The 15,311-nt window shown below is 45.9% G+C and overlaps 1 protein-coding gene across 8 annotated transcripts in view; it reads left to right on the top strand.

Annotated features, from left to right (window-relative positions):
- The window catches only part of nav1 (neuron navigator 1), a 513,650-nt gene that overhangs the window by 170,368 nt on the left and 327,971 nt on the right, over positions 1-15,311 (top strand). For all 8 annotated transcript variants that reach the window (XM_033042458.1, XM_033042456.1, XM_033042454.1 and 5 more), the window contains one exon: positions 14,810-14,916. In XM_033042458.1, the coding sequence (XP_032898349.1) occupies positions 14,810-14,916 (107 nt within the window). The remainder of the gene's footprint in view (positions 1-14,809; positions 14,917-15,311) is intronic.

Raw genomic sequence — 15,311 nt, 5'->3', positions numbered from 1 at the left:
TGGGGTCGCCATGTAGTTATAGGCAGTCGAGGTAGCTGTAGGCAATCTCCTTTGATGACTGGGCATTTTAATTGGCTCATTGGAGTTTTCAGAACCAAGGAAAACCGACCGGTAACGTTAAATGCCCGCTAAACATTATTAAAAGTTGTCTGGCTTCTTAAAAGTGTCTCCACTCCTTCTCTCCCCCCCTTCTTCCCCCCCCTTCTCCCCCCCCCCTTCTTCCCCCCCTCCTTCTTCCCCCCCTTCTCCCCCCCCTTCTTCCCCCCCCTTCTTCCCCCCCCTTCTTCCACCCCCCTCTCCCCCCCCCTTCTCCCCCCCCTTCTTCCCCCCCCCTTCTTCCCCCCCCCTTCTTCCCCCCCCCTTCTTCCCCCCCTTCTCCCCCCCCTTCTTCCCCCCCCCTTCTTCCCCCCCCCTTCTTCCACCCCCCTCTCCCCCCCCCTTCTCCCCCCCCCTTCTTCCCCCCCCCTTCTTCCCCCCCCCTTCTTCCCCCCCCCTTCTTCCCCCCCCCTTCTTCCCCCCCCCTTCTCCCCCCCCCCCTTCTTCCCCCCCCCTTCTTCCCCCCCCCCTTCTCCCCCCCCTTCTTCTCCCCCCCTTCTTCTCCCCCCCCCTTCTTCCCCCCCCCCTTCTTCCCCCCCTTCTTCCCCCCCCCTTCTTCCCTCCCCTTCTCCCCCCCCCTTCTCCCCCCCCCCTTCTTCCCCCCCCCTTCTTCCCCTCCCCTTCTCTCCCCCCCTTCTTCCCCCCCCTTCTTCCCCCCCCCTTCTCCCCCCCCCCCCTTCTCCCCCCCCCCTTCTCCCCCCCCCCTTCTTTCCCCCCCCTTCTTCCCCCCTTCTTCCCCCGTCATCTCCCCCCGTCATCCCCCCCCCCTTCTTCCCCCCCCTTCTCCCTCCGTCATCTCCCCCCCCCCCCCCCCCGCTCTCTAAAGGACTTACCGCACGCTGTACCAGCCGTCTTTTACCTTCCTGTTCATCGCGGGTGTGAATTTCAGACAGCGCTCCCCCACTTTCCCTGGCCCCCGCCTTTGCGGTGTGTGTGTGTGTGTGTGTGTGTGTGTGTGTGTGTGTGTGTGTGTGTGTGTGTGTGTGTGTGTGTGTGTGTGTGTGTGTGTGTGTGTGTGTGTGTGTGTGTGTGTGTGTGTGTGTGTGTGTGTGTGTGTGTGTGTGTGTGTGTGTGTGTGCTCTCTGATGGTCGATCCAGCGCGCGGTTGCATCGCTGACAGTCAATTCAGCTCAAGGTGTTTCAGGCGAGTCCCCTCAAGTTTGACGGTCAAAGACAGTTGCTGAAAAGTTGCGTAAGTGGGACAGGCCCTTAAGATCTCAAGCCGCTTGTTGAGCAGCCAGGTTGTTGTCTCTCCGTCAATGTCTGCCAGGCCCTGAGCTCCATTTGGTGGGTGGTAGAGCGGGCACCCAGAGATGACATGGTTGGCTGTCTGTTGTTCTGCTCCACATTCACAGGCTGGGCTCTGGCAGAGTCCCCATCTCCAAATCACCTAAGCATATTCTCCAGGTTTGCTGCCTGACCCGCTGAGTTACTCCAGCACTTTGTTCTGACGACAGGTGCTGTCTGTACAGAGTTTGTATATTCTCCCTGTGACCTCGTGGGTTTTCTACAGGAGCTCCTGTTTCCTTCCACATACCAAGACGTACAGGTTTGTAGGTTAATTGGCGGTGGTAAAATAAATTGTCTAAAATCTAAACATGCAAACTCCTCAGCATCCGATGCCGGGATTGAACCCGGTCTTTGATTCTGTGAGGCAGCAGCATAACCAGCTGTGCCACTGTGTCATTGCATGAATATTGAAGCAGTTGCTCTGCCATTAGTTGAATTGGAAAACAGCCCTAGGTGTATTTGGCTGCTGCAATGAGTCCTTGGTTTCCATCTCCTGGGTGGATTCCTCTTTCAGTAGCAGTTCCTTTTCCATAGTGATTGTTTCCATGGTACCTCTGCACTGTTGATGTATAACTAACTCCAATTCTTGCTCCATCTCCTGCCCCAGTTGTTTAAGCTGATCACCTTGAACCCCAGCTCAACACGTCCCCGTTAATTGCACTGACGAACCTTTTGATGATCTTGATGCCCATTACCCATCGACAATCATCTCACTGGCTGCCCACTCCCACCTCCCCCGTACATATCTTCTCTAGTTCTCCTGTGCTCCTCACAATCTTTCCCCAATTCTCTTTACCTCACCCATTGAATCCTCACTCCACTGCCTGCAACCCGAGGCTCCGTTACATTATTCTGTAAGCTCCGCTGTAATTTTGTATATAAAAAGTGTTTGCACATGATAGAATTCTACTCATTCAGACTTATTCCAATATTATAACTGGATATGCTTTACAAAGCTAACAAGAGACCCTCATACCAACACTTTAATTGGCTGAGATAGACAGAAATTGCTGGACTAACTCAGCAGGACAAGACTGAGTTGCTGCCTGACCCGCTGAGTTACCCAGCATTTTGTGCCTATCTTCGGTGTAAACCAGTTCCTTCCGACACTTCCTATACCATGACATAGAGTTTCTCTTCTGTCGCCTCTGCCTCCGTGCTGTTTTCTATGGGAAGAATTCCTCTCCACCCAGTGATGACCCCTTCTCCCGTCTCCACAGGTCCCCCTCCACTTAGACTCCCCAGGACAGACTTCTACCATCAGTCTGAAGAAGGGTTTCGGCCCGAAACGTTGCCCATTTCCTTCACTCCATAGATGCTGCTGCACCCGCCGAGTTTCTCCAGCATTTTTGTGTACCTTCTACCATCTCTAGACTTCTTTATTTCTAACTGTAGGCATGACATCAATCGTCTCAACTTTTCCACTCCCCTTCCAACTTCAACCTCACCCCATCTGAACATACCGCCCCTCTCACTGTGCAGCAACCCTAACATTATAATCAAACCCGCTGACAAGGGAGGTGCCGTGGTAGTCTGCCTGAGGACAACTCTCAGACATCTCCTCCTACTTATCCTTGGATCATGATCCCACAGATGAGCAATTGGCCTTAATCTCACGCACCATTACTGATTTCATCACTTCTGGCTCTCTGTCTTCCACAGCCTCCAACCTTATCGACTCCCAGCCCCGCACAGCCCGGTTTTACCTTCTCCCCAAAATCCACAAACACAACTGCCCTGGCAGACCCATTGTTTCTGCCTGCCCCTGTCCCATGGAAATTCTTTCCATGTACTTCGATTCCATCCTATCCCCCCGGGCCCAATCTCTCCCGACCTATGTCCGAGATACCTCACATGACCTTCTTCTTTCTAATGACTTCCGCTTTCCGAACCCCCACTCCCTCATCTTTACTATGGATGTGCAGTCACTCAACACCTCCATCCCCCACCAGGAAGACCTTAAAACCCTCCTTTTCGTCCTCGACCGCAGAACCATCCAATTTCCCTCTACTAACACTCTACTCCACCTGGCGGAGCTGGTCCTCACCTCAACAACTTCTCCTTTGACTCCTCCCACTTCCTCCAAGTCCAAGGCATAGCTCTGGGCACATTTGGGCCCCAGCTATGCCTGCCTCTTTGTAGGGTAAGTCGAATACTGTTCCAAGCGTACACTGGCCCTATCATTGAACTCTACCTCCATTACATTGATGAGTGCATTGGTGCTACCTCCTGCACCCATGCAGAACTCATGGACTTCATCAACTTCACCACCAATTTTCATCCTGGACTCAAATTTACTTGGACCATCTCCAACAGCTCCCTCCTCTATCTTGATCTCACAGTCTCCCGCACAGGAAAAATAGACTGACGTTGATTGACGTCTCTTACAAACCCACTGACTCCCACAACTATCTTGACTACACATCTTCTCACCCTGCTTCCTTGCAAAGACTGTATATCCTACTCCCAATTCCACCGTCTATGCCGCATCTGCGCCCAAGATGAGGTGTTCATTACTAGAACATCCGAGATGTCCACATTCTTTATGGAACAAGGGTTCCCCTCTCCCATCGTAGGTGAGGCCCTCACTCATGTCACCTCGGTACCCCTTGCTCCGCCCTTTCTCCCCCTCCCGCTAGGCGCAACAGAGACAGTGTCCCCCTAGGCCTTACCTTCCACCCCAACAGCCGTCGCATACAACATATAATCCTCTGAAATTCCCGCCACCTCCAACGGGATCCTATCACTAGCCACATTTTCCCATCTCCACCTTCTGCAACTCCCCGGTTAATTCATTGCTTCCCACACAAGCCACCCCCTCCACAGGTACCTTCCCTTGCAACCGCAGAAGATGCAACACCTGTCGCTATACCTCCTCCCTCAACAGTCCTTCCAGGTTAGGCAGAGGTTCACTTGCACCTCCTCCAAACTCATCTTCTGTTTCCGTTGTTCAAGATGTGGACTCATACATAGGCGAGACCAAACGCAGACTGGGCGATTGTTTCGCGGAACACCTTTGCTCAGCCCGCCTGAACTCCCGGTTGCTGGATAATTTAATTCTCCTTCCCATTCCTACACAGACCTTTCTGTTCTTGGTCTCCTCCATTGTCAGAGTGAGGCTAAACACGTTGGAGGAACAGCATCTCATATTTTGCTTGGGCAGCTTGCAGCCCAGTGGTATGAATTTTGATTTCTCTCACTTCAGGTAGCCCCAGCACTCCTTCTCTCTCTATCGCTCCCCCACCCAAGCCACACTAGCTTCTCATTTTCACCCAACAAACAGCTTACAATGGCCTGTTTCCTGTATCATCATTACTTTTTTACATATCTTTCATTCATTGTTCTTTATCTCTCCACATCATCATCTATATCTCTCTTCCCTTATCTCTAACAAGTCTGAAGAAGGGTCTCGACCTGAAACGTCAGCCATTCCTTTTCTCCAGAGATGCTGCATGTCCCGCTGAGTTACTCCAGCTTTTTGTGTCTATCTTCCTACATTTAAATTGGCTTTTCAGGCCTGGTACAATATTTAGCTTATTCGTTCTCATCTCCTTTAATGGGTTGGTTGAAATCTTCATCGATATATCTGCAACTTTTATTTTGTGCTCACGACTGTGTGATATGTGGAGAGTAATTTGGTTCTGAAGAAATGTTAGATTACATTTGCATTTTACAGGAGGACTATAATAAATGTGGCAAGCTTTGAAAAGAGCAGAATCAGGACTCTGATATACTGATGTTGATGGATGCAAACATTTTAACTGAGGCAAAGTTCAAATAAAAATGTGATGGAGTATCACATTAATATGGGACCACATAAAGAAGGATTAATCTGTGGCAGCATTAAGGCACCCAGCTGGAAAACACATAAGCAAGCTAAAGTTCGACATTTGGTTGATTACCCCCACTTAAATATTAATGCATGGCCTGCACATGCTAGTTTTATATAACTTGGACCTTCCCCAAAAAGTTTGAATCTCTATCCCCTGTTGGTTGTGATAAGTTTCCTCCCAATATGACTATCCTGAACTTTATCTGGTTAACCAATTAAACTGAAAGACTTTTCTGTTGGAATAAAGCCATCACAAATTCAATGTTCTGGGTAGACTTTAAAAAGGAAGTATTGCAACTTTTTATGGTATAATAAATAAGAAAGCGATCTTTTTTTCCAATATCGCTACTCCACTGTTACTCGGGAAGCATGAGCTGCTTTGAAAAAAAAATCTGTTCCGATGAATTATTATTTCAAAGTCGGGTTTGTCTGCAAAATTTTCACTTTGTCAACATTTCAGTATCGATCCATTTGGCAATATTTTTTCTTCTGGATGGTTATATTATTTGTCTTTTATTTTGTATAGCTGATACTTTGAGCTACATTTTTGAAACCTATAACCTATAAGAGTATGGCGCAGCAGTAGAGTTGCTGCCTTACAGCGCTTGCAGTGCCAGAGACGCGGGTTCGATCTCGACTACGGGTGCTGTCTGTACGGAGTTTGTACGTACGTTCTCCAATTGGCCGTGTGCGTTTTCTCCGAGATCTTCAGTTTTCTCCCACATTCCAAAGGTACAAGTTTGTAGGTTAATTGGCTTGGGTTTTTATACTTGGTATAAGTGGAAATTGTCCCTAGTGTGTGTAGGCTTTTGTGTTAATGTGCGGGGATCGCTGGTTGGCACAAACTCAGTGAGTCAAAGGGCCTGTTTCCATGCTGTATCTCTAAATTAAACTAAACTAAATTAAACCAGTGTCTTAATGTGATTGGTACAATTACGAGGCAAAACGATCAAAATTGCCAGGTTTTGCAATTACAAATCCAAGCTTCATTAAAGCAGCCAAGCAACTACAGGAAGATGAGGGGTGATCTTATAGATCTTATAGAGGTGCCTAAGCTGATGAGGGGAATAGGTTGGGTTAATATACAAAGTCTTTTACCCAGAGTAGGGTAATCAAGAAACAGACAACTTAGGTTTAAGGTGCAGATAGGCACAAAAAGCTGGAGTAACTCAGGGGGACAGGCTGCATCTCTGGAGAGAGGAATGGGTGACTTTTCGCCATCCATTCCTTCTCTGCAGAGATGCTGCCTGGCCCGCTGAGTTACTCCAGCTTTTTGTGTCTATCTTTGGTTTAAACCAGCATCTGCAGTTCCTTCTTACACAAAGGTTTAGAAGGATATGGGCCAAGCGCAGGTTGTTAGGACTAGTGGAGACAGGGCAAATTGGTCAAGTTGGGCTAAATGGATAAACCATGCTGTATGTCTCTTTAAGAAGAAATAAGCAATGCTTATCAGGCTTGTAGGGTTGTAATAAAACTGCATGACGATCGCAAAAATGATTAGAAGCACAATTGTATTAAAAATGCAACATACAAATGGGTCTTTGAAACCAATCAATACATTTTGATGTTTATCCTCCATTGGAATGGATCTTTGCCCTTGTCAGTTTCCTTCTTCTTTTATCCCAGTTTCAGTTTTCTAAGCCATTAAATGTTAATATTATCACAGCATTAATCGTTTACTTCACTCAACGATTCCATTATGCTTTCTGCCCAAATCAATTGTAATAAACCTTGTATCTATATTCACTCATGTTGATCCTCAGCGATTGAAAAAAGTTTGTTTCTGACTACTGTCTCCTCCATTTTACAAAAAAACTCCCACGTGCTCTCCTCTTACCAGCACAGCGGTAGAGTTGCTGCCTGACAGCGCCAGAGACCCGTGTTCGATCCTGACTATAGGTGCTGTCTGTATGGAGTTTGCATGTTCTTCCTGCGACTGCGTGTGTCTTCTCAGGGTGCTCCAGTTTCCTTCCACATTTCAAAGGCATGCGGGATTGTAGGTTAATCATCTTCATTAGATTATCCCAAGAGTGCTTCTTCCTCTTCTTCTTCTTGCGTATGGCGTGCGCAGCCTAAAGTTGTAGGACAACTTGTTCTATTTGATCTTATTTGATTGTGCACACCAGATTGATTGCATTCGTCGAAACAGGGCGGACCACGTGAAGGTTGCAATCTCCCACCCCTCCCAAGGGTGCAAGATAGAACTAGTGTACTGGGTGATTGTTGGTCAGCGTGGACTCGGTATCAAAACTAAAATACCTGTAAGCCATCTGCCTCCTATGTTGACAGAAAAATCTAACCCACTCTCCACACCCTGGGGACAATTTACAAAGGGCAATTAATGTGTAAACCCGCACGTCATTTGGACATGAGAGGAAACCGGAGCACCCGGAGGAAACCCACCGGGTCACAGGAAGAACATGCAAACTCCACACAGATGGCATACAAGGCTAAATCGAACTCGAATCCCTGCAGTGTGGCAGTAGCTCTACCAGATGTGCCACTGTGCCATCCATAATCTTGCGTGATTGTGAAGAAAAATGAGCAATATTAGAAATACTGTACCTTCTTTTGTCTTGTACCAACTAACTGAGGAGGTTAGTCTGACCATTGCTGGTCGGAACAACGCACGCTTGGTTCAACCCCTATTGTGTTTGCTATTCAGATAGACTTTTTAACAACATATTTTAAAGTTTATGCTAAATAAAAGTCACTACTTTAAAATACTAACTTTTACTAGTCTTAAAGGATCCCTGCTTGTTAATTATGAGTAAATTCTGTTAAATTAGACTTTGTGTTAATCTGAAACAGCTGCAAATATGAATACACTGTTGTTTTCGGATGAGGTATTTTACACTGCTGCATTCACTTGAAGTGGTTCAATTGGGTAAAAAGCCAATTGAGTTTACATTAAAATTCTGTAGCCTTTTCATCAACATGGTTTACCACAGGTCTCTGAGGCTGTGTCGTTTTAATGCCTGTTCGGTCAAAGTTTTATTTGTCCCTGATTTGAAATCCAGTTTACGTTGAGCCCATACATATCAGTGTAAGTGTTTGGTAATTTATTATGGTAAACATGACGAAAAACAAGGCGAATGTAAGTGGCCGAGCAATTCAATAATATGGAACTTCTTCTTTCAATGCTGCAACATTGACTGAGTGTGAAATGTGATTGCTACCTTCAGGCACATGATCAATCTTTGGTTAGCTGCTTGTGTGCATGTGATACAATCAATACAATACAATACAATCAGTTGTATTCGTCACATTGCACATAAAGTGCAAGTGAAATGAATTTGCCAGCAGCGGTACAATGAGAAAGAACACACAAAAACACAATAACATTTTAACACAAACATCCACCACAGCATTCATCACTGTGGTGGAAGGCACAAAATTTGGCCAGTCCTCCTCCATTTTCCCCCGTGGTCTGGACCTCAACCCTCCGCAGTCGTCGATGATTTAGAGTTCGCGCCGCAGCCAGAAGCACCGCAGACCGCAGGGCCGGCAGTCGAAGTCGAAGCTCCCCTCCAGGGATCCCCAGTGAGGAACCCCGCTCCCGATGGTAAGTCCATGACGCGCCCGCAGTAGGCCGCAGTCCGGCAGTTGGAGTGGAAGCTTCTTCCTCTCCCAGGTCCCCAACGTGAGATCCCGGGCTGTAGACGCCGCGCCAGCTGGAGCTGTGCAGACCGCGGCTTCAGGCTGCCGGCTGCCCCGGTCCAGCGAAACGGAGTGCTCCCCTCCGGCGAGCCCCAGCGAGGGCTCTCCCGCTCCACGCCGAGAGTCCGCGCTGCGCCCGCCGCTGAAGCCCCGGGCTCGTCTCCAGGAAAGGCCGCACCGATCCTCGTTGTTAGGCCACGGGGGAGGCGACCTGGAAAAAGTCGCCTCTCCGTTGAGGAGTCGACCGAAGCGGTTTCCCCCTCACCCCCCCCCCCCCCACACCACCCCCAACACAAAACACACAAAGAAACATTAAAAACATACATTTAAACACACTAAAAAAGAGGTGAAAAAAACTGACACGCTGCTGGCAGGGCGCCGGCTTGCTGCGCCCCCACCGACACGTTTATGTTTATGCTTGCGACACAGGGCTTGCACTAGTGGTGTCAATCCATGCAGCACTGCCCTGAAAGAAAACGGTCTCATGCCTGTATCATAGAGTCATACAATGTGGCCCTTCGGCCCAACCTGCTGCGCCGACCAACATGTCCCACCTACATTCGTCCTACCTGCCTGTGTTTGGTTCATATCCCTCTAAACCTGTCATATCCATGTACCTGTCTAAGTGTTTCTTAAGTGTTAAAATAATACCCGCTCCAACTACCTCCTCTGGCAGCTCATTCCATATACCCACCACCCTTTGTGTAAAAAGGTTACCCCTCAGGTTCCTATTAAATCTTTAACCCCATCACCTTCAACCTCTGTCCTCTGATTCTTGATTCTGCCTACTCTGGACAAGAGACTCTGTGCATTTACTCAATCTATTACTCTCATGATTTTGTACACCTAACACATCTAAGCACTATGCTAAAACCATAATACATAGGAGCAGACTATTTATCCCATCAAGTCTACTTTTTCTTTTTCTTTTTTAAATCTAATCTCTTTTTCCCAATCAACCACACTTTCCTGCCTTCTCCCTGTAACCTATGACACCCTATTAATCTTCTTCTTCTTGCGTATGGCGTGCACAACCTTGTTCTATTTGATCTTACTTGATTGTGCACGCCAGGTTGATTGCATTCGTCGAAACAGTGCGGACCACGTGAAGGTTGTAATCTTCCACCCCACCCTATTAATCAAGAACCTATCAATCGCCACTTTAAAAATACCCAATAACTTGGTTTCCACAACTGCCTATGACAATGAATTCCATAGATTCGCCACCCTCTGGGTAAAGAAATTCTTACTCATCTCCATTCTAAAGGTACGTCCTTTTATTCTGAGGCTGTGCCCTCTTGTTCGAGACTCTCCCATTATAGGAAACAATTATTCCATGTCCACTCTATCTAGGACATTCATTATCCATCCCCTTCAGCAGAGAAATGTGTAGGAAGGAACTGCAGATACTGGTTTAAGCTGAAGATAGACACAAAAAAGCTGGAGTAACTGAGACCCTTCTCCAGACTGGTGGGAGTCAGAAGACACTAGTCTGAAGAAGGGTCTTGACCCGAAACGTTACCCATTCCTTCTCTCCAGAGATGCTGCCTGTCCCACTGAGTTATTCCAGCTGTTTGTGTCTATCTTCCCTTCAGCAGAGAACTGTGGATGCAGCCCAGACCATCAAACCTCCATTCTATTAACTCCATTTACACCTCACACTCCCTCGGCAAGGCCACTAGCATAATCAAGTCAAGTCAAGTCAAGTCAAGTCACATTTATTTATATAGCACATTTAAAAAACAACTCTCGTTGGCCAAAGTGCTTTACATTTGTTATAAGAATAGCACAACAAAACAAGCTACATACATATATACATGTAGCCCTCACTCAGAGGACGACTCATCAAGGATGAGTCGCATTGTGGCCACTCCCTTTTCTCCCCTCTACCATCGGGCAAAAGGTATAGAAGTGTGAAAATTCACACCTCAGATTCAGGGACAGTTTTTTTCCCAGTTGTTAATGGGCAACTTAATCATCCTACCAACAACTAGAGAGCAGTACAGAACTACCATCTACCTCATTGGAGACCCTCGGACTATCTTTGATTGGACTTTCTGGATTTTAATGCACTAAACATTATTCAACTTATTCCCTTGATCAGATATATGAATACAGTAGATGGCTCGATTGTAATCATGTGTAGTCTTTCCGCTGACTAGTTAGCACACAACTAAAAGGTTTTCACTGTACCTCAGTGCACGTGACAATAAACTAGACTCAGCTCAAGATTTTGAAGAAATGCTAAATAGTTCAGGAATGATATGGAGCAGATCTAGAGTATTTCCGAGTGGCAGATTTGCTGCCTTTCCAGATGGATGACACAGTGGTGCAGTGGTAGAGTTGCTGCCTTACAGCGCCAGAGACCAGAGTTGAATCCTGACTATGGGTGCTGTCTTTACCGAGTTTATACATTCTCCCTGTGACCGCGTGGATTTCCTACCGTCTGCCGGTTTCATAATCATAATTATAATACCTTATTAGCCAGGTATGTTTTGCAATATATGAGGAATTTATTTTGCCATACAGTCATACCAATAAAAAACCCACATTCCAAAGACGTGCAGATTTGCAGGTTAATTGGCTTCTGTAAAATTGTTGCTAGTTCATGGGATGAAACTAGTTGATGGATAATCGCTGGTCGGTGCAGACACGTTGTGCTGAAGAGCCTGTTTCCACGCTGTATCTCTAAATCTAAAAACAAATCTCTTTCCCCTTGAATAAAGATGAGCACGTCTCATTGCTGGGGTCATTATGTGCCTGAGTGGTAGAGTATACTCATGTGGCAGTGAGTACCAAACATCAAACAAGGAGTTCTTTACAAACTGCAAATGCATTCATTCCTTGAATCCCCTGATAATATGCGACCAGCAGCAGAATACTCTGATGGTCAATCTTGTGTGTCAGGGATGCATGCTTTCTAGATACCAAGCGATCCTTTTTCTACCCAACTTTGTTCGGCTATGAAGCCGGACAGTCATGCAGCGTGCAGTCATACAGCATGGAAACATTCCTTCAACCCATTTTGCCCGCACTGACCAACATGTCCCACCTACACTAGTCCCATCTGCCTGCATTTGGCCCATATTCCTCTAAATGTTTCTTAAACGTTGCAATAGTACCTACCTCAACTACCTCCTCCATACACTGACCGTTCCATATACCCATCACCCTCTATATAAGAAAATAACCCTTAGGTTCATTTTAAACCTTTTGCTCCTCACTTTAAACCTATGTCATCTGATTCTCAATTCCCCTATTCTACGTAAGACATTGTCCGTTAACTAATTTACCCGATCTATTCCTCTCATGATTTTGTACACCTCTATATTCTCCCCCCATTCTCCTGCGCTCCAAGTTCTCTGCTGCTTTCCAGTTGGACAACATCTTTCCTACAACACCTAAAGTCTACAATGACTATAATCCCGTAGTCAGAAGACACGTTAGTAGCTCATTGCATTGTTGAATGCTTAGTAGGCTGGGAAATATAATTACATCTACATTGACAGGGCAACTTGGAGCATGAAGGAGCATCCTGAAGCTGGGGTCCTGACTTGTGTACTCATCTGGTGCCACCCACCCAAAACCACCCGCCGTTTTCTACCACTTCAACCCATGACACATCTTAGCTTTAAGCCTGGAAAGCACTGCTGGGGGTGGTGGTGGGGGCAGATTGAGGCACTTTATCGCTCAGTTTATTGGCACGCGTACTGAGGGACGGTGAAAAGCTTTTGTTGCATGCTAATCGGTTAGCAGAAAGACAATCGAGCCGTTCGCAGTGTGCAGATACACGATAAAGGGAATAATGTGAATAACATTTAGTGCAATATAAAGTCCAGTAAAATCCAGTCAAAGATAACCCAAAGGTCTCCAATGAGATAGATAGTAGAGAAAAACTGCTCTCTAGTTGTTGGTACGATGTGCTTTTGCATAAGCATGCGGATATGCAGGGAAAGGAGGGATAGGGATCATTGCAAGCAGATCAGGTTGGTGTTGGCATCATGTTGGGCACAGACTTTGTGGGGCGAAGGATCTGTTCTTGTGCTGTATGTTCTATATCCCTTGGTCAGACAGCAGGAGGATGTAGGGGAAGAAGAGGAGGGACAAATGGTGATAATGAGATATCCACTCTGGACATAAAAGCTAATAGCATTATAATTTACTTCAGGCGCTCCTTTAACACCATGAAGTCAGACAGTCCATCATCAAATGCAATAAATCTCTTCAGCCTGGAACAATGTGTGCTTGGCAAAGACAATTTGTATTACGTAGAAGTCTCAATCTCTTTTTCATTCAAAGGAATTATCATTGCCAATTCCCCCAAGAGAAGGTTAAAAAGTGAAAATGCTGGAGTTTTAGTTTAGTTTAGTTTAGTGATACATCATGAAATCAGGCCCTTTGGCCCACTGTGTCCATGCCGACCGTGATCAACTGATCAATTAGTTCTATCCCAGACCTTTGGGGCAAGTTACAATCCAATCTTTGGATTGTGGGAGGAAACCGGAGCTCCCGGGCAAGCCCATGTGGTGACAGGGAGAACGTACAATCTTCGAACAGACAGCGCCCATGGTCAGAATTGAACCCGGGTCTCTGGTGCTGTAAGCAGCAACTCTACTGCTGCGCCACTGTTCTACTCTGAATGTATGTCGAGGCTCAGGCAAACTGTGTGGAGAGTGGGGTGGAGTGAGTGTTTGTGATGTAAAGTCAGCAAAGTCAAATGTTTATAGTTTCTCACTCTACAGCAACTGCCCGACCAGTTGAGTATTTGAAAAAATTTCCAAAGTGCACAGTTGCCAATATACTATTTGCAAACTTCACCATTAGCACAGGTTTACACTGCAGATATACACAAAATGCTGGAGCTACTCAGCGGGACAGGCAGCATCTCTGGAGAGAAGGAATGGGTGACATTTTGGGTCGAGACCCTTCTTCAGATTCTCATCTCGACCCTAAATAGTCAGAAGAAGGGCCTCAACCCAAAACGTCACCCATTCCTTCTCTCCAGAAATGCTGCCTGTCCCGCTGAATTACTCCAGCATTTTGTGTGTATCTTCAATGTAAACCAGCATCTGCAGTTCCTTCATACACCCAGGATTCTACTGAATGGCTCACTAATAAATGCATACATGAGGATGTTGATCATACATCCTGTTGCCATTCACCCATTCAGTTTCCAGTTTGTAGAAAGTTACTCCGGCACTTTGTGCTCTTTTGTGTAAACCAGCATCTGCAGTTCCTTGTTTCCACACTTCAATTAACATTAGTTATCAAAATCAACTTGCCATGTCTCAACTCACTGTGCTGTCAGTTTGGTGGCTTGTTGGAGCTATTAACAGTGTGAATAAGTTTCATCGGCAGATCTTAAAGCAGATCTGAAATGTGTAAATTGACCTCTTTAGATCAATAAAATATTATATTCAGCATTATCTCATAAGTACCTTGCAAAGTACACTGAACAAATTTTGTCCAGTACATTGGCAAAGTGGTAGAGTTGCTGCCTTTCAGCACCAGAGACCCGGATTCGATCCTGACTACGGGTACTATCTGTATGGAGTTTGTATGTTCTCCCTATGACCATGTGGGTTTTCTCCAGGTGCTCTGGTTTCCTCCCACACTTCCAAGACATACAGATTTGTAGGTTGATTGGCAATTGTACATTGCCTCCTAGTATGTAGGATAGTGCATGTGTATGGGGGTGTTCGCTGGGTGGCGTGGACTCAGTGGGCTGAAGGGTCTGTTTTCACTTTGTATCTCTTAAGTAAAGTGAAGAACTTCTGACATTGATATTTTGAGATGCAGTACAATAATCCTGCCTTCATTCTTGCAAATAGTGTAAGCTTTAAATATTCTTCAATGCTTGTATAGTTGATTTAAATCTTTAATCATGAAAATATGAGTTTTACATCAAATCATTTTATTTTCATCTTTCAGAGGTGAAACGAATAGAGAAGGTATTAACGTGGAACTAAAGGAGCCTGCCGCCTATCCCAACACAGCGGAATACAACTGGAAACACAAAAAATCTCTTGAGGACATTGGTAATGTCAATTTTAAATATATTCAACACTTTCTTGAAATGTTTTTTTGCTGGTATAATGATGGGTTAATGAACTGCAATCGTTTGATATATATTTCTTACCAAATCTTCACCGTTCAATGAAAGCTATTATTCCATGCAACATTTTTGACATTCTTATCTGCTATATAATACATGGATCTGCAATACATTAGAGTTTAAGCAGCAGAACAACTGTGAGGCGTTGCACCTTGAGAGGTCGAATGTAAGGTGAGAGTATATAGTTGATGGCAAGGCCACTAACAGGTTTGAAGTACAGAGGGATCTTGCGGTCCAAGTATATCTACTTCTGTCTACTTCATTGGACACCCTTGAGACTGTCCTTAATTGGAATTTACTGGACATTATCTTGCATTA

This window comes from Amblyraja radiata, chromosome 24, assembly GCF_010909765.2.
Source record: "Amblyraja radiata isolate CabotCenter1 chromosome 24, sAmbRad1.1.pri, whole genome shotgun sequence".
Taxonomy (NCBI): domain Eukaryota; kingdom Metazoa; phylum Chordata; class Chondrichthyes; order Rajiformes; family Rajidae; genus Amblyraja; species Amblyraja radiata.
This window is presented reverse-complemented; position numbering and strand designations above follow the sequence as displayed.